The 25,949-nt window shown below is 37.8% G+C and overlaps 2 protein-coding genes and 1 long non-coding RNA gene across 4 annotated transcripts in view; 2 read left to right on the top strand and 1 right to left on the bottom strand.

Annotated features, from left to right (window-relative positions):
• The window catches only part of myo1d (myosin 1D), a 73,760-nt gene that overhangs the window by 17,050 nt on the left and 30,761 nt on the right, over positions 1 to 25,949 (bottom strand). The window contains exons 12-21 of the mRNA XM_057357742.1: positions 25,415 to 25,485; positions 24,329 to 24,403; positions 24,104 to 24,236; positions 23,841 to 24,007; positions 22,878 to 23,085; positions 5,429 to 5,652; positions 4,450 to 4,588; positions 4,218 to 4,322; positions 3,970 to 4,083; positions 378 to 532 (exon numbers count right to left, since the gene is read on the bottom strand). Of these exons, the coding sequence (XP_057213725.1) occupies positions 378 to 532; positions 3,970 to 4,083; positions 4,218 to 4,322; positions 4,450 to 4,588; positions 5,429 to 5,652; positions 22,878 to 23,085; positions 23,841 to 24,007; positions 24,104 to 24,236; positions 24,329 to 24,403; positions 25,415 to 25,485 (1,391 nt within the window). The remainder of the gene's footprint in view (positions 1 to 377; positions 533 to 3,969; positions 4,084 to 4,217; positions 4,323 to 4,449; positions 4,589 to 5,428; positions 5,653 to 22,877; positions 23,086 to 23,840; positions 24,008 to 24,103; positions 24,237 to 24,328; positions 24,404 to 25,414; positions 25,486 to 25,949) is intronic.
• On the top strand, positions 10,214 to 16,097 carry LOC130568741 (uncharacterized). Of its 2 annotated transcripts, XM_057357744.1 has the most exons (10): positions 10,214 to 10,243; positions 10,869 to 10,961; positions 11,642 to 11,890; positions 12,145 to 12,270; positions 12,530 to 12,690; positions 12,877 to 12,973; positions 14,321 to 14,668; positions 14,950 to 15,091; positions 15,177 to 15,301; positions 15,446 to 16,097. In XM_057357744.1, exons 1-10 carry the CDS (start codon positions 10,229 to 10,231, stop codon positions 15,764 to 15,766), a joined length of 1,677 nt encoding a protein of 558 aa, XP_057213727.1. In that variant the 5' UTR covers positions 10,214 to 10,228; the 3' UTR covers positions 15,767 to 16,097. The 2 variants fall into 2 exon arrangements, with proteins under 2 accessions (XP_057213727.1, XP_057213728.1); XM_057357745.1 differs by lacking the exon at positions 10,869 to 10,961 and having other exon boundaries at positions 15,446 to 16,096.
• Positions 19,311 to 20,050, top strand: LOC130568743 (uncharacterized). Its single transcript, XR_008964746.1, has 3 exons — positions 19,311 to 19,329; positions 19,457 to 19,534; positions 19,941 to 20,050. It is a non-coding gene; the product is annotated as an uncharacterized LOC130568743 (long non-coding RNA).

Here is a 25,949-nt window from a genome sequence, read left to right as displayed (position 1 = left end):
CAAGAGGTCTAAACTCAACGCACCATCACAGAATGACCCACCACGGTATAATTCAGCTACAACATGCTTAAACATACTGCATCTCATGTGAGGCTCTTATGCAACTATTTGGAAGCTTTTCAGGTGCCGAGCTTAAATAGTCTCTCAGGGATTCTCAAATAAAATGTGTACAGCTTCATAAAAAGCCACAGGGGGTGCTGGGCCGACAGAGCTAAGCTGCCTTCCCTGTCCTTAAACGCCCTAAACTGGCAATACAGCCTCATGATGGTGGGTGAAATATTACGGTTGGCACTCTAGCCTTGTGTGCCCTGGCCGTGTCCCCAGAGCCCTGCTATATCTCTTACATCGCTCTTATGAGCACCCCCTGCTGGTGTCACCTTTTGAAATGGCTGAACAGGGTCCCAACCAGCTCTCCGATGCGGCTGTCCCCCGCTGGCACCATGCCCTGCAGGCACACGATTAGATCCCGGTTGTCTTTGGTGTGGAAGACAACCAGCTGGTCCTTCCCGGGGGAGACGCTCACTCCGGTCACCTGGGAGAGGAAAAGCCGATGCGAGTTAAAAGTGAGCGCAGACGGTTGCGCAATATAAGTGTGCGCTAATGAGCGGCTCTATAATTTAGTTCTCATTATACTGAACCTGTGATTATGGGTTATGGAAGCACAGTCAATGGGAACATTACACATCTGTTGGTACAGTGAGGTGCAACTCATAATCGAATGCATTTTGACAATAAACAGGGTGATATGTACATTATTATTCCACAGCTTCAAGCTGTTATTAAATGTTAAATGTGGTAAGTCTTTTCTGGTCAGTGTGGCATAACCAACATGGATAAGTTAAATAATAATAACACATTTTTTGTGTTATGGAATTTTAACATGTTTTTTACCATTATGGGTCATTTTGTGATGATTTTGTGTTTAATAAATAAAAGCGACAACACAAGGTTGAGTAACAGATGTTGTCCTTAAAGGGATATTTCACCCAAAAATGAAAATCCTGTCACCGTTTACTCACCCTCAAGTTGTTTCAAACCTGTATAAATGTCTTTGTTCTGTTGAACACAAAAGATGATATTTTAAAGAATGTGGAAAACTACACAGTTTTGAGGCACCATTGACTACCATAGTAGATTTTTCACTACTATGGTAGTCAATAGTTCCCCAGAACTGTTTCATTACAAACATTCTTCCAAATATAATTTTTGAGATCAGCAGAACAACGAAATTTATAGTTTTGAAACAACTTAAGAGGGAGTAAATGATGACAGATCATTCATTTTGGGTGAACTATCCCTTTAACTAGACAGAGATGCGTTTAGGATGGATTGTGTTGTTATTAACACAACAGTTTTTAGAGTGTGAAAACTGCTGTCTTGTCATGTGACAAGTCAAAAAATGAGGAAATGAAGAATAATCAAAAATAAGAATTTCAGTACATTAAATAAAATAAATGTATAATGAACACTACACTCAAAAGTATCTAAGGTACATGGAAAATCTTGCTTTTGCTTACACCATGGGAAAATTTTAGTCATAAAATTGATGACTAATTAAAAAAAATGAACCAATGTGATAACATTAAAACAATTTCTAAAAACTCCCACATTCATTTCAAACTCGATTTTTCCTTTTCATCGTCTCAACCACAGACCCAAATGAATGTATACATGTACAATTTGTTTTGTGTGCTTAAGGGAAACATCTCTTCATCTTTTCTACCCTTTCTCTCTCCTTTTCACATCCACTGTCTTTTCCACCCTGAGAGGGTCCAGGGTTCAAGGAACACAACCCAGGGTGTGTTAAAAAAACAGCCAGCGGTAAACTAACTCCCCTGCCGGATACAGTATGAGCAATTTGTCATGTAAATATTTAAAAACAAGTAACAAAATATGAACGTGAGCACTTAAAAACAGCACTAATGAGCAGAGCAGGTTCTTAACTCCACATAATAGGGTCTTCTCTGAACCCCTGGTCCCTCTCAGAGGTATATTCCTTAGGGAATGAGTCACACAATCATTGAGTTCTGTTCCTCAGAGAATGAAGAAAGATGTGAGGAAGAGAGAAGGACTTAAAGAATATTTCTTCATCTGTTTATGTAACGAGGTTATTATTCGCGCTTGACATCAATTCATATCTTATATTTGATATTTAGTGTAGTCAAATTTTGTTTTAGCAATGTTTTTGTTTCGGTACAGTTTCATTATTTCAGTTTTAGTTATAGGAACTATAAAGAATCATCAGCAATCAACATAATGTAACCTTAACAGTCTTTATATATACAACCTAAACATTTTACAAAAGACATAAATGACATGTACCGCTGGTTTGTTCTCAAGCACAAGCACAAGCACAAGCACAAAAAAAATCAAGACACACTCCTATAGTCTTGAAAACAACACAAAACCAAAGACAGTAGCATATTTAAGTATGATTTCCAAGTCCCTCCCCAATATTATATTTATATAATATAATATATATTTATATTTTATAGAGTTATCTGAGCAATTTTTAACATTTCCTGTAATTTTAGTTGACAGAAAGGTGCGTACTGAATAATATATGACTATCAATTACATTTTAGCAATAATCAAAATAGCCTTTTATGTAAACAAAATGCAAGTTGTGATTTCTGATTTTTATTTAATTATTTCTAAAGGGTAAACAACTCCTTTTCCCCTTCAAAATAATTTAAAGGCTACATTTTATTTTAGCTCCAAACGCCTTATACATCAACAAGACAAACTAAGCTAACAAACACAGCATCTAGTAAAAGAACCTAAAGACATCTATGAATAGGTAGACAAAAGTGCATGAAGGGCAACAGATGAAAACAAAGGAAGGCTATATAGGCGTAAAGACTCATCCAAGCCATAGCAGAAGGAACACACTGAGGAGGCAAATTTGTGCACATGCCGGAACGATACTAGACATCAGCTGATCTCCCCTCCTGCTCCGTCGCCATGACAACCCCATCCCCTGGGATGTTGGCATGACAACAGTGGAGAAGGAGATGGATGGAAGGGGAGGAGCACAGCTTGCAAAGTGGATTGTTTGGGGGATGGAGATTAACATGTTTTTTTATATATATATTATTTGGGGGGAATAATATCTCAATTGTGTTTTCTAGTACCTGGTTCAAGTTTGACCGTTAATAAGGAAATGATTGTCCTTAATGTCCTTATGTCTTTCAGGTCTTTGCTGTCATATAAATCATTTTACCCATTTCCCTGACCTTGTGCTTTCTGTCCCACGGTGGAGCAGTAAATAAATGTGAGGGTCAGGAAAGGTTTAGCTGGGCAGTGACCTTTCAGTAATCGAGAGATGTTAACTGCTATTTTTCTTTATTTAGAAAGCAATTAAAGATCGAAAGATTATACCCAGCAATTTTTTTCACTGAGCATATCAAGCAATAAAAACCCTTTGATGTCTCTATTGAATTAAAAAACTAGACTACAGAAGATTTCAATTAAATGTAGGTTATCATCCCTTTTATGGCTCGTCTCTCATCCAGTTCATATTGCAGAGAAAAAGCTTTCAGAGTTCAACCTGTGACTCTAAAAGGGGAGAGTGGCTCAAACGCATGAAGTCAACTGTCTAAACCCCTTTCAAAGCTGGCTAATCTCTGAGATGGACAAAGGGCTCGACCCGAGTATGGTTACAAACATGATAGAGAACTACATTTAGTGTAAAACAACGTTAAACTGGCTGGGCAACAGTTTTGAGTTTTTATCAGTTTTAAGATGTGTTAAGGTTCAAGGATTGATGCATTATTAAAACAGACTTTTAATACTGAGCCAAATAAAATTGCAAAAAAATTTTTTAAGAAAAATATTAATAAATCACGATATAGTAATACGTATTATAAATTGAATAGCCAAAAAAATCTCCTCAAGGTTGGCAACCTAAGAAATAAAGCAAATAAAACACAGTACAGTTACTTGTTTTAGAAAACGGAAGATATTTACGTTATAGAGTGGGATGCTCTTCATTGTCTTGTACTGCTTCACTGGGTCCATTTTGTAGAGGTGACGATCAGTGATTAGCAAAGCACGGTCCTCTGCTTTATTGAAACGATTGATCTGTTGAGGTTATATTACATAGGGTCATATGACATACAAGTCCAACAAAACCACAGGGTGGATGCTGAAGTGATGTCACACACTAAACAAGATCTTCTGGTCAGAAAAGTCTGAAAGGAATATGAGCAACATACTTTGCGGACATTGCAGGAGAAGAGGACTCTCATGAATTTATCTTTCCTCTGCAGGTCGCTGGACACCAGAGTAAAGGAAGACGCTGTCCCAGGACTGTCCTGTTTCTAAACGCATAGAAAAAAACATTACAGTCTTGTTTCAAGAATCTTATTGTTTCTTGAAGCTCAGTTGGTACAGCAACACACATCAAGGTAAATCAACAACACACATCATGTGGTTTCAGACACTAACCAGGTAGTTGCCTTCCCAGGTCCTCTGCAGTCCAAGGTCGGCCCTTTGCCCCTTTAAACACTCTAAAGTGGCCACTTTGGCCCTCACCTGAAGCATCTCCTCTGGAGACAGATCTTTAATACGTGTCCATGCCCACCATCTAAAACATTGCCCAACAAGCAGATGATCAGTACAAGTGACGAGTAATTGTAACAAAACATGAGGTACAAAATCCCAGTAAAAATCTGGGATTGAATATCTAATTTAAACGGGATCATTCTCAAATTCTCAGATCATGCTTGTGTAAAGAATTAAACAGGTTTTGAACAAATGTTCAATTGTCAAAAATGTACACATTTTAAAATTCATTTTCAATTAAATAAAAAAAACAATTACATCAGCTGTTATGCAAATATTATAATTTATACTGAAAATAAAAATAATTTGAATTGTTTTTTTTGAATAATTGAATAATTATTTTTGAATAATTTATTTGAATGATAAAAAATATTTTATTTAAATAATAATAAATAAATAATGCTAAAGATAAGGTCTCTGATTTGGTATTAATGTATGGTTGTATGATACAATGCCTTAGAATTTGTTCTCCAAACATCTTATATTGTTTTCACATTTGAGCATTTTTCTACATTGTTTTCAGGGTCAAAGCTGTGTGTTAGGACTCTGGTGAGTAGATCTCAAACAAGACTTTGATCCAAAGATCAATATCTGCTTCAGGCACTGAACGGCCTGTTCAACGCAAGAGAGCATTCCATACATAAAGACCCAGGAAATCTACTAGCATGTGCAATAAAAAAAACATTTCCTGCCAAGACAATGATGCACAGCTGAAAGCATATGAGTGACTCATGTGTGGTAACACCAGGCCAGACCTGTAGAGGAAAACCTCACAGCGTCCCCCACCACAGACTGCCCATAACACTGAAGTGAGAGTCACATATGACTCATGACTCCACTTCCTGTCCACCATGACACTGACCTGTTATAGATGTTCCTCAGCGCCTCTTCAAATTTGCGCAGGACTTTAGGCGGTGTGGGCCACTTTACGTGCTTGCCGTGGTCCTTCATGTCACGGACGTTTTTGAAGCGTCGGTTGACCTCGCGGATGTACGATTTAACCTTGTAACGCCTGTAAGCCCGGATGATGATGAGGGCTGCACGCATGCGGCGATAACGCATTCTGGCCAGCGTCCCACGCCATACCTGGGCAAAAGAGTGAACAACAAAAGATTATGAGTTTAATATATTCTGGTACAATTACTCATTATTCAATAAAAATATAATCATAACCTAATCTATATATCAATATATCTACATCTACAGCCATATATCTATATGCAGCATCTATTCATGATGAGAGCAACATACTTTAGTTGTTTCCTAAATGATATACTATACACTATGCACTTAAACCATGTAGTGTATGAATTTTAGAAGGGCAGTGTCGTCCCAAATGGAATACTAAACAGTTTTATACTAACCGGAAGTATATTGGTTTCCCAGACGAGCACAATGCGTGTGAATAAAAATCAATTTGTACATTGTACATTTAATGTAGTTTTCATTTGTTTTGCCCAGCATCACTTTAGTCATCATCAGACGAAGCGTTATCACTCTGCAGGAGAGTTTTACTTGAGCAGCGTCTGATAGCCCCGCCTCCCTTCAGCTACTTAACCGAAACTGCGACTGTGGAGTACGTGAAGTGTCCACAGTTCCACACTTCACATTTTCGGTTGAAAAAGTGCATCATCTGGGTGCTTAAAGTGCACTTCTTTTTTGAGAATTTTCAATGTGAACGCACTACTCGCACCATTTATACTACAAAATGGCATGGAATAGTGCATAAGAGATAGGGAAATAAAAGATATTCAAAAAATAAAATTAGAGACTTAAGACCACGGTAGAGACTCACCATAGTCCCACATAAAATCAGTTTTTTAAACATCTGTTGTGTGGGAGATATTGTTGGACTCTCTTTAACGATACATTTAATATGATCTGTGGCACCCAAAGTGCATTTCAGCCGGTGTAAGCCCCGACTTACAGATGAATAATAGATGATAATGGAACTCTAGGGAGCTGTTTGAGCGCCTCAGTAAAAAACCCCAACCATATGTTCAACACACTTTACGTGGACTCAGGTGGAAACAAGCAAAGATAACCTAATGTCTGGAAAAAACATACCACAAACATGTGTGGTTAAACCTGATAGTGTAGTCCAAACATAGAATGGGCTCCTGAGAGACCATTCCAATGTTTGTCGATGTTCCATCAAGGTCCAAAACATTAACAGGATGTTGTTTCAGGGTACGAGACCTTGGGACGGCCCCTTATCATCAATCTGTAACTAATGCTAGAAATTGAGCATGGCAGTGGTTGTGAGTATTACTGTAAGAAATCCAGAGCAGTAGTGCGGAGGAGTATCATCATTAGATGTTCTCAAGTCACTGCCTGCGTGCCAGCACTGACCTCAAGAAAAAAATGTGTTTCTGAGCTTATTTTGTAACTTAACGGTGTGACTAATTCAGAGGAGCAAAAGAGGAGCTGAACTCCACATTCACACTCAGCAAATCTGCCACTGGTGTTCCTACATCACCAAATCTGACGTGACACACACGTCTCAGTTTGTCTCGGGCCGTACCGATCAATCAGACCGCAAGGGGTTTAGCGCAGCCCAGAAAATAACTTATTGATGTTATTGATTATGCATTAATTATGATTTATTATATAGTACTTTGAGGTAATTAGCTTTGCTAATAAGTGGTTGAAGGGTCAATTTCAAATCGATATTATTTGTGGGCCACAAACTATTATGCATAACACTGCAAATTGTGCAATTTATACTGTTAGCCATCTTTAAACACCCTGATGAGAATTTAAATAACAACAAAACACAGTGAAAATCTGTGAAATTTGATGCTGTTTTAATGTATTACGTATCATTATACAGTTTATACAGTAAAAAACCCAACCAATGTCAGAGCTGATAGTCTAGTGGGCACTGCTTCAATATACTGTATACAGCGCAAAGGTATCTTCGGCGACCCAGGTTTGATTTCCTGTCTCCAGGTTCTTTGCCGGTCCTGTTCCACTCTTTCCAGTTCTCTCTATATTCAGTACACTGTCCTATTCAATAAAAGCATAAAAAGGCCCAAAACATAAATAAAAAAAATATTTTTACATGTCTGCAATAAATCAATAACTATTGTACTATTTAAAAAAAAGGCAAGAATGAAGCCCCACCCTAAACCCGATGTAGCATAATGTACTAAAATGTACAAATGAAATGGTACACATTGTAAAATAGTTTAACAGTGTTAGAAAATAATGTCCTCAAAAAAAGTTAAAAATGTGCCAAAAATTCCTAACTTTATTTCTTCAAGTAAATAATACACACACACACGTGCCTCAAAAAGGTTAAAAATGTGGCTAAAAATTAAAGGACTGACCCCAAGTACAATATATTTTTTTACACTTTTAAAAAAATAAAATATATTTTATTTTTTTTTATTTTTTTTATGTATAAATACAATATATTTTTTTACACTTTTACCATCACTGAAAGTCTGTAGCATTTTTCTTCAAGTAAATAATATCAACACACACATGAACGCACGCACAGACACACAAATTGTTTGGTTACAAGCATTCTTCCAAATACCTTTCTCTGTGTTCATCAAAACAAAGACATTTATTCAGACTTGGAAAATTTGAGCGTGAGTAAATGAAGACAGAATTTTCATTTTGGGATGAACTGTTCCTTTAAAACGCCTTAATCCCAACTGGAAATGCTGGAGCAGGATGTCAGCGTGAAATCAGATTTCACAGGACTGCTCGAGTTGTGTTTGTGGCCATTAAGAGGTTTGAGACAGACTGTGTGTTCACACTGGCAATGCTGATGACACTGGAGATGGTTAAATAGTGGGACGGACAGACGGTCCGTGTTTGTTTTTAGAGAGGAAGATGGAAGTAGACGACACCCAGGGGAACGTGGGTAAATCAGGCTGATAACAGGAGCTCTCACCCGCCCCCACCAGTCAGCTTGTCTGATCAGCGTTTAACAAACCCAGCACAATACTGCCGCACCCCACTGGATTTACACTCTCATCAAAGCCAAACCAGAGAGCGCTGAGACAAAGACGAGGCATATTCCAAAGACACTGCCTGACTGTGCAATTAAAGAAATAAATCTGTCAATCAAACCCCATTGTTTAACCCTCGGTTTTTCACAGGCCTGCTGAAAAATGTAAATTGAAAAGAATAATGAGCGTGACTGGATAAGATCTACATGTTTTAATGGCTGTAACTGCTGTGCAAACAGATTCTTTAATGAGGTGATGTGGAACACAAATAAAAAGAGGCTTTGTGAATGTCTCATCCCCGCAGTAAACAGGAAATAGATATTCTAGCAGAATCTATTCACAGGTGTCTAAAGGCAATTACAGATGGCTGACAGAATGTGAGGTGACTTATCCATTAATCAGAAAGGCGGGCAGGCAAATCCCACTATCCCTCAACACACACACACAAATCCAGATCACAACATGTGACAGAGTTAAACGCATGCACAAAAGACCACTACCGCAGAAAACCCCCAGAGACGGTGGGGGAGGAAAAAGAGAGGGAACCATTTTCATAAATCAATATCACATGTCTGGCAAACCATCGACTTGATGGAGGCCTCCATCCTTGTGTCCTCTGGCAGGTTTTTGCACTAGTTTGTCTGTCTGTGTGTGTGTTGGGGGAGGTTAGATGTTGGGGTGATGCCACTTTTCTAAGCCAAATAACAGCACGGATCTCATTGCAGCTGTCACTGCCTTCATAGACACCTTACTAGTGCACACCCTCTCTCTCTGTCTCACACTCTCTTTCTTTGTCTCTCGCCTTTTTGTGCATTTTATCTGGCCTCATGCGCTTCATAATATTTAGAAATGTTAACTGAAATATTTTGATTAATTTTTAGTAATCGTTTCTGCAAAATTACCTTTTCAGGTCTTTAACTCAACATGTGCATCAGAAGCTTTGCGTGCACTCGCGTTAATAACGTCCGTCTGTCCGGCCCAAGCGTCCATTCCGGAAAAAAGTTCCGATACTCCACATGGCCGGTCTGCCCCTGGTCACGGCCGCTGTGGACTTTGACAGTCCACCCCTGTATAGCGGTGAATGGGAGACTACCACAAATATATTTTTTGCATTCTCATATGCTCAAATAGCAAAAGAAAAACTCAACGATAGTGTTTTCACTACTTTTAACAAAATTTAAAAAAAGTCTGATAATAGCAGTCAAAAGAGAGAATGATGACAAATTTACCGTGACTTCCATAGACGCTGTATAAGAAACACCCTCGCATTAGCGTTAACTTTTTTTGTTGTAATTTGATGCAAATGTGATATAATACAAAAATGAAAAATAAAAATATAAAAAACTTTGGACGATTTACGATGCGGATGACCGTTGAATGTGTTATCACAGGCTTGTGGTCCATTGGACCCACTCACTTTCACCGTCTCTTGTTCAGCGCATGTGTCTGTTCCCTTTTCTGAGCGCCGTCAGTTAAATCCATTCCACTTGAGACAGCCCTAATAAATTAAACGCAATTCCGCACTTTAGCAACAGCTCTGACTTCCCCACTGCAGCTTCCTTAAATCCATTCCACCTGGCTCATTCAAAGTCCATATAAATTCAACTCCATTCCGTGTTTTCATTACTAGCGCCTGGTGCACTGTACTCAGTGCGTCTCGCGACCGACAAACAAGGTAAACAAACTAGCATCTTAGCATGTCTGCTGCTCTGGTGAGTCTGGCTGTGTGCGCACGTATTGTCACTACACAAGCTGGTATTGAAGTGAATGCTTATCATTTATTCGCACTGTTGCTATTAAAGGAATCATTTTATCATTAGTTATTTGTTGCAGCACTGAATTACAGTTACACTAACACTGTGTTGTTATAATGCCAACAGTTATCTGATGTTTTTTGTTAGGGTATTAAAGCAATTGCTTAATTAAAAAGGAAATGGAATCTAATGTTACTCCAGTCATTTTTTCTGGGGGAGGACCCACCCACATTTTGCCCAATGTCAAGTCTGTGTACTTTTTCTGCCTGTTTTATCACTCATCTGGTGGCAAACATACGTCGAATTGTTTGCAAAAATATTGCACATCTCTCTTCAACAAGCTGGGTAATATAAGATGCATTTATATCTATGTAGTGCAAAAAATACAGGACGTTACATACCACAATGTGACACTTGGGGTTGGGATTTTAGCACTCAGAAAGGATGTGTTAATGAATAACACGTTTTTTGTGTGTGTGCTGTGACAAATTTAACACATTATGTGTTAGATGTGTTGACTGTGTTTTCAAGAAAAACAAGAACAAAATGTGCTATTTTTTTATCCAATTAAATTGCTGCCTAGGTCACTACGTCACACAAGGTTGTTAAGTTCCTCTTACAAGAACATTTCATGCCATTTTATTGTAAGAAGACAAACTGGATGCTTGCAATTTGGGTAAGCTGTTGTTTTTGATATTAGAGGCTTTTGCTCCAATGTGTACAGGGATTTGCCACAGGAAATGTAACAAGATTTTCTACATTAACAAACGAGACATTTTGAGGTCATTTTAATTTCTACTTTGGTAGAAAGGCATTTTTAACACCAATTCTGTTCTTTGTGCTGTTATGTTAAATCAAATCGAATTAGTTGGTGAAACACAAGATTCTGGCAAATGTCAGTGAATTCAATACTACACTTTCAAAAAGGATTTGTTATGGAATTTTAACATATTGCGTCATTTTAACACCTTTTGTGTCACTTTGTGTTGATTGTGTTGAAAAAACACAACAGAACAAAAGGTTGAGTTTAAAGTAACACAAAATGTGTTGTCCTTAACTAAACCCAGAGATGTGTTAAGAAATAACATGGATTGTGTTGTTGTTAACACAACAGTTTTTAGAATGTTGTAGCTTAAAATAAATGTTCTGTTATTTAGTTATTGGTCATGAACAAAAACATGAATCTAACAATTGAACCAGATGTTGTTACAAGCTAATGCCATTCCAACTGCAATCCCTGGGCAGATAGATCACATGGTATAAAATGCTTCAGAATATTGCAAATGTTAAGAGTATGCATAACTGGGTTGTTTGCATGCATTTAACTGATGGGTATTTTTATTTGCACTCTCGCAGTTTAAAATGGAAGAAGCACCAAAAATACTTGTGACGGTTCTTCTAGATGGCACAGAGATTTGCAAGAAGCTCTTTCAGCTAAGGAGTGCTGCAGAAATAATTGACACTTGCAAGCGTCTATTGCCTCGTGCTGCTGAATATAAAAGAATTTTACAATTCAATGCTGATTTCAATGAATTTATTGATATAGACCTTGGTGACAACATCCAAAACTTGGACAAATTTCAAGTTTTGTTTAAATCAATTAAGGTAAGTGGAACACTCCTTTACTGTTTGTTCAAATAATTACTGAAATAATCATGAAAGTATATGCACAAATGTAGACCTGCGGTTCAAGGGTTCCCATGACCCACTTATAAATTCTTAAGGTCCACAGAAACCCTGAAAATGTGTGTGGTTTGTGTGAAATCAGTTACATTATTGGCTTAGTGAGAAAAAAACGCTCAAATAAGAATAGTGACTAAACTATAGTCACACAAAAATAACATGCTTTTCTATTTTAGGGTGGACAACTGACTGCAAATGCAGAAGGTGCAAGTCATCAACAGAATGTATGTTCATGTTCATGTAATATTTTAAAGGTTGCACCAAGAAACACACAAAAAGCTGCTCGAAGTTCTCAAGAGAAGGTATGTGTCGTAAAGACTTCCAATGTCTAGTGATAAAATGACATAATTTTACTGAATAAGCCATGTGAAGTAAAATTATATACCGTATATAATATTTTTATTGGTTTCTGTATCAACTGGTAGCATTAGAATATATGTATGTAACTGACACAAAAAGAGGAAATAATATTATGATGTAAAAGTTGCATTAAAGATAAAAAACAGTGCAGTAGTTGAACTATGGCAAGAAAATAAAAAAATGTTTTTTTTGTGTTTCCAGCATCCATGTGAACCAATTGATGTAGACACACTGAAAGCATTAATTGAGAGGAAAAGTCCAAGTATACTGAGTGATTATGAAGCTTCAGGAATGCTCTCTGAGATATCAAGAAAACGTCTTGTAAAGATAGCAGTTGGTGGGTTGGTAGAGCGAAGCGGATTGTAAGTTCACTGTTTTACTACACAAAATGATTTGTTTTAATCATAATCTTTAATCATTCTAATCATTTAGTTGGACAAAGATTGTTTATGATCAGTAGCAATAAAAGCAACTGAATGTATTTAATTTGATTACATAGCTAGTAAATTGAAGTTTGTAATTTTTGGGGTGCTTTGTTTTGCTCATAGCTACCCTTCTAGTGATGAGAAACTGATGTTGGCAAAAAGTGTGGTGACACTGTTCCCTTCCCTAAAGATCAAGATGGGGGATACAAATGAAGGATTTGTAAGTAGCATTTCTCAACTTGCACAAAGATCTCTTATATGAATGGAATAGGGGTGACCCCAAATAGTCGAAGATTCGATGCTTCGATCGGAGGAGCCTGATTCGACTACCAATCTCACAGTCGAATCTTCGCAGAGGTGTTATGCAATGGGGATCATGTCATTTTGGTTAAAATTTTGGCAGTGGCGTAGCAGACGGGCATGCACTGCGCCGTTAAAAATATTATTTATGATGTAAAGAAATGTGACATGTTTAGGGTTGGGTAACGAAACGGTCAGCGCATATGAGCGCGAGGTCCGTCTATGACCCAGCGCAGCATCGCGTCTCTCTGCGTCTTCAGTTATTCAAATAATAACAATTATAAATAACCATAATATAACCAAAATCACCACATTTAGCAAGCACGGCGCAGACTTTCTGAACTTGACATTCTCTACACTGAAAGCAAGCATGCGCGTCAGGGGGACGAGAAAGAGTGCGCAGGAGAAAAAGGTGAAAGGGACTTTTTGACTGTTTAAATGGTAAGATGCTTTATTGCATTCCTCCTTTACATGCGGATGCGGTAAATTTATTGGTAGTTCATTGGTATTCCTGTTTGTAAAAAAATGTTTTCATTATTATCAAGTAGTTCTAAAAATAGTTTTGAGGCGAGATCTGATCTAGTATGGTATGGCACAGCATTGTTACGTGATGTTTAAGTCTGATGAAGAGCCTGTGTGCTCGAAGCGTAACACGCCATGCGAAAGTCTTTTAATAATTTTTTATGTACTGTATATTTTTGGAGCTTTGGTGTGCAACTGTATATACAATTCTTTATTCGTTTTTTGGTCGAGCACCCACTTGAGGTTGATGTGCGTGCTTTTGTCTTCTTTTACGTGATGTTTAAGGAAAATGTCCATTAATTTTACTATTTGTGGCTTGTGTTTTAAATGTATGTTCCCCTGCATTTCAGACATTTTACCTAAACACTTTTATTTTACACATTGCGACTTGAATCTGGCTTATTTCTATTTATTTATTATAAAGGTATATTATGTTCTAAACAAATTCTGTAAATTAATGTTTGATTGTTTTTTGGTGCATCAATGTTGCGCTGTACCCTTGTTAACCACCTGGTGTCTTCTCCACATCCGCGCGCGATTTGACTATCAGTCAACTATAGGCAAGACGTGACAATTCTGATTCGACTATGTAAATCCTTAGTCGAGGACACCCCTAGTTTGTTTGATTAATTGGTTATTTTCTAAGACTGACAACATTGCTGTTTGCTGAATGCTGTTGCGTTGCTTCTTGGGCAATTATAAAAGTGCAACAGACTACTATTGTTATCTTTCCACTGTGATCCAGGAGCATTTCTATGACCCAGTGTCCCACAGTGGCTTCATTGAGATTAAACTGAGGAATCTACGGCGGAATCTTCACGATGATCAGCGTCGCTATCATCGTAAACGCTGCCGGATGAGTGATACGACTAAAGAGTCTATCTCTCTTGAAATGAGTGCTGAAGAGGAGGAGTCCACTCAGGTGTGGACAACTGTGATCAAATGGATGAAACCGTCACCAGAAAACCTGACTACCATCAAAGTGGGCATGGAGAAAACATACACCAGTCGCAGGTTATGGATTGCGAACAAGTCCCTAACGGTGAACGAGATTTTTGAACAATATCCTCGTTTTGCAGACATGCCATATTTGGTAAGAATCTCTTAGTGTTGTGTTGTGCAAGTTCGCCAGGCAAAGTTTGGGCAGTCTTATCAGCTAAAGGCCATGGCTTTGAGAGAATTAATTGTTGAAGGGGTAGATGGAATTTTCATTTTTGAGGCCAACTACCCATTTAACAATTAGTTTGCCACATTGTTGAATTTAAAACCTAAAATCGAACTGGCCCTCTGAAGATAAGATTGCGCAAAGGTTACCTATATAGTTTATGGATGTGTTGTATTGTTTGATTTGTTGCATTCTGTCCTGTGTTGTAGCTTGACACTGAATTCGAGAAAATGTTTCCTGGGAAGGGGGAACTCTTTCTTCTAAAATGGGAAGGGAATATTGTTCCAAAGTTGTTAAAGATGTCCTCAATGAAAGATCTTGCTGTCTTTGCAGCTTGCAACAGTAACGATGGTAAGCTGCTTTTCTTGATCTGTGCTTTAGACACAATCTGAATTAGAAAATGCCATTTTTGTTTTGTGTGCTAACCATGCTACAGAATCATGCTACAGAGCTCTTCAAATGCTGACTGAACTGCTTCCACCCACTGCGTCAGGAAGAGGCAAAGGCTGGGCTAAATGCAGTGTAAAGTCAGCCATTACTTACCTTTTGGACATCAAGCAGGTAGGCATTTATGAGAGAAACTAATGCAACCCAGCGGACCAAAGTACCAACCAGAATATCTATGCTATTTCTGCTGTGTCATGCTGCTTCAAGGCAACGAGATACTAGTAGCCTATTTTATAAAACATACTTCTGTTTCCATAGACTGGAACCAGCCTCCAGGATCATTCTCAACGAATTGTGGAAAACCATCAACCCCACCTTGTCTGTTTAGGTTCCCCAAGTACGACAGCGCAATACATCATTGTGGCAGACAATGACAAAGTTACCATTCCACTTGAAGATAACAATATGACATGCGCCATTGACAAGCTATTCAAACTGTACTGGGTTTGCAACCTGACATATCCCCTTCAACTTACATCTGTTTTTAATTTTTTTGAAAATGTTTATGAAATGCCTCTCTCTAGTGGGAGGAGATCTAAAGTTGTGGAGCTCATTGCAAAGCTTCAAGCACTTATCTAAGCTATATACCACAATGTACCAATTTGTGCCAAGCATAAAAAATTTCAAAGGAAGTAAGGAAATTTATAGGTCATCTCGGGCATATTCATGCACTTTCTGATTACAGGATTATGATGCAAGATGCTGTTGAAGATGTAATAACTACACGTGATTTATTTTAAGGACCAACTATTTGTAAATACAAGGTACATGCACATACAATTGGTACATGTGTAACTTTTCAATTAATGTAATATTTATATTGTATATTACTACGTATATTCATTTATGAATTACATTCATGTTGTATTTTTTGTATTGTTTTTTTCTTCGTTAAATTGGGTTGAATAAATAGCACTGACATACATTCTGTTATAATAACATCAGTGTGTTAACATACTCTACTCTCGGTAAAGACAGTTGTAAACAGTACAATTCACTGGTTGAGTTAAAAGAAACACAAAATGTATTGAAAAAGATGTGTTAAAACGGTTGCAAGCAAACAAACCTCTAGCAACATAGTAGACTAATAATACTGATGTTTGCCAAAGTAGGCACCCCTAAATAAGCACAGTTGTGTTATATCTGCACAAAAACGATGTCCATTTCACAGTTATTTGTAAGTCATTTTGTGCTGAAAAATTTATTTTGCGTGGATGTGAAATGTAACAAGCAGGGCAGTAAAATATATCAACAATCGAAAACCTGGCAGGTAGTTCTGGTTGCCAAGGTGAGAAGATACTAATGTGCAAATCACTATAAAGAATGTCAAACGTCAAAAGATATCCTGATCAAGAAAACGAGAAACAAAACAGTAAGAATAATGATATACATCTTTCTCATATGCACAGATGAAAACCTTGGGCACCGATTTTCAAGGACAGAAAGGTAAAGCACCTTCATTAGATGAAGAACATTTCCATTTTTCACTTGCGTCTTCATCGACTGTTGTGTCATGAACCATAGGGATGGGGATATTGCAATCGTACATCACAGAACTAGACACATGAACCACAAAAACCTATAGTTTGACATGACAAGTACAGTATTAAATGGAAATTGCATGTCCTGGCTGACCGTGCAAGAGGATTGTTCACTTTCCCTTAAAAGGGAAGCACTGCGATCCATCACAACAAATATAAAACACAGCAGGAAAGACATCGGAAAAACAAACGAAGGCATAAGGAATTTATGGTGAAATTATAGGAGATTGTTAAGTGCTTTTACATGGATTCTGAAGTCCCTGAGTATTGCCACAGTATTTACTGCCACAGTAAATAATACATTTGCTGAAGAGTCATTCACCGGTTTATAATTTCAGGAAATAGCAACATGGGATATAACTCAATTGATAAATTAAACAAAAAGAGCTTCTTCACAGTAAATGCTAACAGGGCCAATGATGTGGATGCTGGGGCCTGAACGTATGAAATATTAATTAAAAGAAGGAAATTCATGAATAATACAGTCGCTCAAATGTTTGAGTTTCGTACAAGCTGATCCGATTTGCTTCAAATTGCCTCCGTTCAAAGCCACATCTTTTTGACCGCTGATGCTGATAAACCGAATGCAGACATTGAGTTCATCCAGCGACTGCCCAAAGGAGCCTGACAGCAAAGCAGAGGATTCTGGGTGTTTTCAACACCTATAAGAGAAGCGCTAAGACGTAACGGCTTAGCCACAGAGGAGAGGGGGTGGAGGGAGGAAATGAGACAGAAAAATGGCAGGAGATCTGTGAAGAAGAGGTGGAGTGAGACCGAGAAGAGTAATCGGTGAGTGAGGAAAGGGGGAGGTGAGAAACAACTGAGCGCTGATTATGGATCGTGGGTTCTTTTGGTTTGGGAGCTTAAAAAAGATGAAAGATCCTCAACGTGTCCCCGTCAGCAATGCAGAGAACCCAAAGGGTGAGACAAAGGAAGAGAGGAAGCAAGGATCGTGGATAGTAAAGATTCCCACAAATGAGCTGTAGTCGTTATCATCGGGTTCATTGGGAGCCTTGGCACAAATCTTCGAACCTCTGGCAAAACTGGCAGACACGGCACGAGTCAACCGTGTCTGCCAGAAGCTGATTAAAGGACGCGCTGCATGGAAGACGATCCAAAGCCGAATGCAATGCGTAGGGGACCAGAATAAACACAAATGAACAGTTTCGGTGTTGAAAGGAAACCATTTGCAGGTTTTCATGCAGAATAACACATTGGTGCCTGTCACTCAAAAGAAATAGACACAACTTATATACACTCCACTGGGATGCTGTTATTGCCTGGAGGAACAATGTGATTAATACAGTGCAGTCTCAGAAATTACATTTCTTTTTCCCCGTAGGGAACACAAGATTAACCTTTGTGGGGCGACACCTCTAGCCCATCTAAGAAAAAGGTCTTCATCAATAAAAAAGGTCAACAATCAATCTCCAATACAGGTAGACTTATTAGTGATGTCACAGGAGGACGAAATCTCAGGATAAGACTACAAAGCCACGAGGGTACAAGAGTTTTATATCGCACGCAAACGCAGTGAAAAAACGATGTCAGTTTGCATTCAAAAGCACCTTGATAAAAGGAGGCCCCCTGATAAAATCGTCTGAAATTGTGAATAAGCTCGGGAGCCGCAAAAAGACCCATTGTGCTGGTACACTGACAGCATACATAGTTTATATAACTAACTCCAATAACCGTCAGTCACAGCAGACAGAATGAGACAGTGGGGAATATACTGTACAGTAGATAGCTATGAATCGACAGTAGCAGTCAACTACTCTGACATTCTTAACATTCAGTCTTCCGAGGAACAATATAGGTAGAAATGCCCCAATAAGAAAAAAGGGGATTGGAAAATGTGTTTGTTGTGTATTTACAGAGGCACAATAGGAAAAAGGTGAGAGGCAGAGGGATTTGCTGTGCTTGTTGCCTGGCTGTTGTTTTGCCTGCTGTGGTGTGAGGTTTGTTGTTGAAAAGCAGTGGTGTCAATGAGTCACAGAAATCTATGGAGCGGATGGCACCTCGAATGCCTCTGGAACGGATTAGGTTATGGGTGAGTGTGTGCGTGTTGGTGTCTCTGTATGGAGTCAAAGTAGGGTCCCATATATTTGCAAACAAAAAAAATGTTTTGCAAAAAATAAAAAAGTTTTGCAAACAAAAAAAATGTTTTGCAAAAAATAAAAAAGTTTTGCAAACAAAAAAAATGTTTTGCAAAAAATAAAAAAGTTTTGCGAACAAAAAAGCGTTTTGCAAACAAAAAAAGTTTTGCAAACAAAAAGAAAGTACTTTCCAAAGAAAAACTTTAGCAGCAATGATTTTGCAACACATCTTTTCCTTTGCAGTACCTACTAATTCATTTGCGCCGCCCCTTTAATTCTGCGTTTCAGCCACCAGTGCTTTTGCGACTCGGTTTTTCCTTTGCGCTTCACTTTACTTTGCGTTTGGCTTTGTGACCCTGTTTTGACGTGGGGGAGGAGTCAACGGATTGGGGCGTGTATAACGGGTCTGGGCATGCCTTCCTCGTTACGTCATCAGTGTGAGTCACAGTAGACAACAGTTGCAACGGATCGATCGTCATGGCAGAGCAGAGGAGGCAGATCTCAAGTATGTCTAGGTGATTGTTTTTACAATTAAATCTGTGTTTTGTTTCTGTTTGTTAACTAAAATGTATATTAACACGTTTGCTCAAGTTAAAGAACTTCGAGATCAATAAATGCGGGTTTTTTTTAAGCAGTATGAATGGCTGCTACATGTATTCTACAGGCCAACAGACAACGCAAGTGGTAATCAATCTGCCAAAAACGAAATGGTTATTACACTTTCACTGTATAAAATGCTGTATATATTTACCTGTTGTATTAGTTGTAGTACATATACCATGGTTAAACTATGGCTCCTGTAGTAAAACCATGGTAAATGGGTCGTATAACTTCACTCACTAGACTTATAAAATATACCTTGCTTTAACTTGCTGATTCTCTGTACTCAATGCACATCCTTGGCATTGTTGTGCATGTTTATATGAACTGTGTTATTTGCTCTTTACTCTGTGGCTCATATGCAGATGCCTCTGTTCAGACACAAGACACTTTACATAGCTTAGATATTACAGTAAGTATCTTTATGTTTAGAAAGGTTCCATGATTTGTGTAAACATGTTAATGCTCATATAAGGAGTAAATAATTCTGTTGTTTTTCCTTTGTTTTGGCTACAGGTGTTGTGCTCTGGAAGAAATGCAATGAAACATCCAAGGCTCAACTCACACGATCATTCTGTTGGATCATTTACATACACTGGATTCTTAATATACTGTATAATGTTACCTGATTGAGCATAAGTGAATGTTTGTATCTTTTGTAATAGTTGTTTATAAGTTTCTTAAAGTTCTTTACATCATACAGTCACTGTTTGAAAAGGCTTCAATTATTAGAACATTAGGCTGAAAGCTTACGCTGCTATTTTGCACAAATGATGGAACAAAATACAGTTGGATGACATGCTTTAGTTTAAATGTTTATTATTATTATGCATTTTTCCACATGTGTCTACACAGTAAGTAATCAACAGTCACGTTTTCAATATAAAAGTGAGATTAAAATGTGCTTTAAAAGTATCAAATGTGTTTGTTTTATTAACAATATAAATAAACAGTTAGTCAAGAATAAAACCGAAAGTTTTGTGATGGGGAATAGGCACATTAACATACTGTATCACTACAAGTAACCTTTAAACTGCTTTAAGATGATTTTACATTTCTGTTTTGATTCTGTTACAATTCTGCTAAAATCATATGATACCAAAAATTTTGTTGAGGTATAAAAGTTAAAATAAAATGATATGCTGTCTGAAAATGTGACCAAATGCTGGTTGTAGCAGATGTGTCCATCATACAGATATAGTTCAGACCAGGTAAACGTCGGTATGGAGACATTTTGCTGAGCCATATATCATAATATGATGCTGGTAAAGCAAAGAATGTGCAAGAACTGGATGATTTTTCTGAAGATCAGCGGGTAGTTAACAGCTGAGGACAAACAAGGTACTTATTCTTAACAACCACAAAACAAAAACAGTCATTGATTGTCCAAGTAACATGGTTAAGAATCCAGTGTATGTAAATGATCCAACAGAATGATCGTGTGAGTTGAGCCTTGGATGTTTCATTGCATTTCTTCCAGAGCACAACACCTGTAGCCAAAACAAAGGAAAAACAACAGAATTATTTACTCCTTATATGAGCATTAACATGTTTACACAAATCATGGAACCTTTCTAAACATAAAGATACTTACTGTAATATCTAAGCTATGTAAAGTGTCTTGTGTCTGAACAGAGGCATCTGCATATGAGCCACAGAGTAAAGAGCAAATAACACAGTTCATATAAACATGCACAACAATGCCAAGGATGTGCATTGAGTACAGAGAATCAGCAAGTTAAAGCAAGGTATATTTTATAAGTCTAGTGAGTGAAGTTATACGACCCATTTACCATGGTTTTACTACAGGAGCCATAGTTTAACCATGGTATATGTACTACAACTAATACAACAGGTAAATATATACAGCATTTTATACAGTGAAAGTGTAATAACCATTTCGTTTTTGGCAGATTGATTACCACTTGCGTTGTCTGTTGGCCTGTAGAATACATGTAGCAGCCATTCATACTGCTTAAAAAAAACCCGCATTTATTGATCTCGAAGTTCTTTAACTTGAGCAAACGTGTTAATATACATTTTAGTTAACAAACAGAAACAAAACACAGATTTAATTGTAAAAACAATCACCTAGACATACTTGAGATCTGCCTCCTCTGCTCTGCCATGACGATCGATCCGTTGCAACTGTTGTCTACTGTGACTCACACTGATGACGTAACGAGGAAGGCATGCCCAGACCCGTTATACACGCCCCAATCCGTTGACTCCTCCCCCACGTCAAAACAGGGTCACAAAGCCAAACGCAAAGTAAAGTGAAGCGCAAAGGAAAAACCGAGTCGCAAAAGCACTGGTGGCTGAAACGCAGAATTAAAGGGGCGGCGCAAATGAATTAGTAGGTACTGCAAAGGAAAAGATGTGTTGCAAAATCATTGGTGCTAAAGTTTTTCTTTGGAAAGTACTTTCTTTTTGTTTGCAAAACTTTTTTTTGTTTGCAAAACGCTTTTTTGTTTGCAAAACTTTTTTATTTTTTGCAAAACTTTTTTATTTTTTGCAAAACTTTTTTTTTTTTGCAAAACATTTTTTTTGTTTGCAAAACTTTTTTTTTTTTTTTGCAAAACATTTTTTTTGTTTGCAAATATATGGGACCCTACTTTGACTCCATATCTCTGGGAATCGGAAGTTTAAAAGTAAAAAAATCAAGTTTAAAAATCTGCCGGCACATTATGAGCGCAGAAGATTGAGATATATTTTACAACTGGCACATTCAATTTTGGATCTGAATTCATTTGAGAGAAACAAACTAAACATGATAAATGAAAAAGAAGAAAATTATCATCCCATTGTGATTTTGAAAGAAATAAGCAAGGGGAAATTTAAAGAGTATATTATGATTATATTATATTATACTTTGTACCAAAATTGGATGGTAGTATTTTGGAGGAGATTTATATTCATTCGTTTTTTTATCACTGTAATGCAGGATCCTAATATAAATCAAGCTTAAGCTTTGAATAATGAATCTTTAAAAACTGCCTACCAGTATTTTTACTTATGTTCATAAAGGGCTGGAAATGGGGGAAACGCGGGGGCCAAAGAATTTCCATATTTCATCCACGTATTACGCAAACTCTATGCACATTTAATACATAAATAAAGTGGGACTTTCAGTGTGGATGGTTTAAAAATAGAGTACCTCCAGTGAATCTTGGCCATTTCCACCACTGTGTACACAAACACAATTTTTATTTCTACAACTGATATGTTGTTCTAATGTTAATGAATCTTACATTTTTGCTTAATGCATTCCCTGTTTCTAGGACAATCGGCATACAGTATGATTTTGCAAGTTGGTTCTAATTTTTTAACCAAATTGCATTCGTTACTAAAGTGTATCATGATTTCTGCATGAAATCATTGCACAAGCTTTACACAGAGTTACAGGCATATGCACAATTCATGAATAAGACCCAATTTGTAGGATTTTCCAACCTTTTGCAGAAAGAGGACGATCCTCTTCACCATCTCTGCCCTCTGCTCCTCCAGGCTGAAGATGGTTCGGGGGGTGCGGATGAACACTTTGGTCTTTCCGAAAGCCACGTCATGATCGAACCCACAACCCTGAAGCAAACGTTTCACTGCTTCCTTATCTGATGGCAGGTCATGGTTGGGCCAGGTAAACTCGGAGATCATTTTATATCTGACAGGCAAAAAAAACGTTTTATAGCTATTAATAACAGAATAACAGAAAAAAGAATAACGTGGCGTGAGATCAGGTCCATTCGACCCCTAAAACTAGTTTGTTTAACAATAGTTGTAAGTTGTATAATAAATGTCATGCACGGCTACTGGCTTTATAAAGACACAAAGCATTCTGGGAATGGTGCTATAACTGCATTCTCAATTAGATGTAATTTAATGTGATTTCTTTAGAAGAGACAGAAACTCAGGTGTTAAATCTCATCAGAGCTGTGGCAAAAAAAAAAATTTTTAGCAACATATTTCAGCAGACATTATTTGCAACAAGTGACTATGTTCCAATAGCCAGTTTAAGTCATAATTATACAAATACTTTAGTGTTTTTGCTCAGGGATCCTAGTAATAAAAATATATTTTTAAAACAAACCATGCTGTAAAAACCTCTTATGACTAACCCTCTCTGGACTGGTCAAGGCTATTGCAAGAGCATCTTCCTGAGACTGAATTCAGCTCACACGTTAGTGTTACATAAAATACTTCAGGCAGCGGGACAATCAGTCAGGACGCACTCCCGATATCTTTCAGACACACAGAGCCCTCGTGATCTGATCGATTAATCTGCATTAATGTTACATGACGCTAGCAACCAATAAGCAAGCTGTCGCAAAATTCATGCATTGAGAATGTTCACAAATGGCAAACCAGAACACGAACAGCTAAATGATTAAAGAATGAAGTCAGGAGTACAATGGTCACCTCTGAAGAAACCGTGGATAAGTCTGTCGGTTAGCAAAGCCTGCTCGCCGTACCCTGACGTTCTCCAAAAGGCCCAGGTACTCAACTTGGTGTTTGCAGCGCTCGGGTTCAAAGAGGAGTGGGGATTTAACTTCGTTCGGTTTTATGCATCGCACATAGTACGGTTCCTACATTCACCAACAGAGTAAACGTGCATGCATTACAAACCATTTCCACTCATTGTGTACTCTAGATCTGCTGGATTGCTAGCAACGCTAACTCACCTTGCTGGCTAGCTTCTCCACCAGAGAGATCATGGAGTTTTTGAAGAGCGTGGCAGCAGTCAGGGGTCGCTTGGTGACCTCGGTGATGCTCAGTTTGCCCTCTGGCCACATGGCTTTCAGCACAGGGTTCGAGCTGTGAAACACAGCGAGATAAATCAAATATAAAACTATATCACAGGTTCATGTTAAACCCAATTTTTTTCACATTTTTGGGGTAATACTGACCTGTTGTAAAGCAGCCGCTTGAAATCCTGAAACAAGGTGTCTTTGTTTTTGTCAATGAAGCCCACGACTGAATAACTACAGAAAATACGAAATACATTTATAAACTTAAAGCTGAAGTGTACAATTTCTCCACTACTTGTGTCACCAAACAGAATAAAAAAAACATGTTTGCCTGCACAGACAGTCATGCTCAAAACTTATACCATTATTTGTGTTGGGTAAGTCGAGCTGCTCAAACGAAATAATGTTTTGTTCCACTTCAACAGTGTTTACACTTAATATCAACCTACAAACAGCTTAAAGTTAACACAAAAATAATACTTCAGCTTAGAATGCTATAATAAACAAACTTGAAGACCACCAATATTAAAACGTCAACCAAAAGAGTTTTATGGGTTTAGTGTTCAACTGAGAATATAATTTAAGATATTCCTCTTTCTCACACATACATACAAAGCCTGAACATCAACAGAGAATTTCAACACTGTCGCATCACACATACACCCATAGAATTTGAGGTAATAACTGACAGTCTGAAATCTGGCAATCCACAGAGGTGACAATATGAAATTCAACACTCAAATATGCAATAAAACTTGTTTTTGTAAACATAGTTTGGTGGTCATCATTCACATTGACTAATTCGCTTCTGTCAAACTATTACTTGCCAAACATTTCAAAACCTACACCAATAAAAGGACGGATCAATGTTTATTTAGTTAAGCCTTCACTATTAACAGTGTCTGTAAATAACAGCATGCAGGTCTCATTCTGTGTCCAAACCATGTGTGATGCAAGTTCAAGAGTAAACGATTTGTCTGTTTACACTGAACGAAACACTGTAACTTCTGTGTGATGTGACGCAATCGTGGCCAGTAGATATTTGGTGTTTAATGAACAGTTTTTGACCAATGAGATTTTACAGTGGGAGGGGCCACCACTGTGACGCCACAGAAAAATATTGCTTATTGATTTCCAAGGTTGTTTTAAGACTTCAGATTTACATAAAATATATGTTGCAATCACTTGACATTGGGTAGGACACAATGCTCTGATTCTAAACCTGACTATAACTACTGTACTTACGTCACATCTCCTGCATAATGACGGATCCGGAAATCTCTGTCAAACTCCAGATTTTTGTCCGTAGGGGAAAGCTGTGGCGAGAAACAGGTAATTAAGGGCGTGTTTTTAAACACAAAGTGAAATGCTTTTTCTGGACCCTGAACAGTCTTAATAACATCTGCAAAGTTGTGGCTGTTTTTTGGGGTTGATATGCCTTCTGCTAGGACCGAAGGCAGGGAACACAGTGCAGTAAACAAGCTTGCAAAAGTACGATGTCAGAGAAAGACAGCTCAAAGGCTGGGAGGAGGGTTCTAAATAAATCTGTGCATATGAAAGATAGATGAGACGCGCATCAATCCAGCATAAGATAACAGCTCTGAAGAACTGTGTAGAAAAAGTTCAGTAAGAGAGAGAGCGAGAGAAAGATGTGCTATTGGCGTTTTAATACATTTTTTAAACTTTGGCACAAACTAAACTGCAGCTATAAAACAAATGCTTGCTTTAAATTCTGATTAGATTATCTGTATTGGAAATAATGTATATAAATAACTTCCGT

The sequence above is a fragment of the Triplophysa rosa genome, linkage group LG18 (genome assembly GCF_024868665.1).
Source record: "Triplophysa rosa linkage group LG18, Trosa_1v2, whole genome shotgun sequence".
NCBI lineage: Eukaryota > Metazoa > Chordata > Actinopteri > Cypriniformes > Nemacheilidae > Triplophysa > Triplophysa rosa.
This window is presented reverse-complemented; position numbering and strand designations above follow the sequence as displayed.

What these genes read in the sequence shown, in the direction of transcription:
- LOC130568741 (XM_057357744.1), top strand. An exon ending in AGCTTGCAACAGTAACGATG is followed by an intron (nt 15,092 to 15,176) that starts GTAAGCTGCTTT and finishes ACCATGCTACAG; the next exon opens with AATCATGCTACAGAGCTCTT. An exon ending in ACCTTTTGGACATCAAGCAG is followed by an intron (nt 15,302 to 15,445) that starts GTAGGCATTTAT and finishes CTGTTTCCATAG; the next exon opens with ACTGGAACCAGCCTCCAGGA.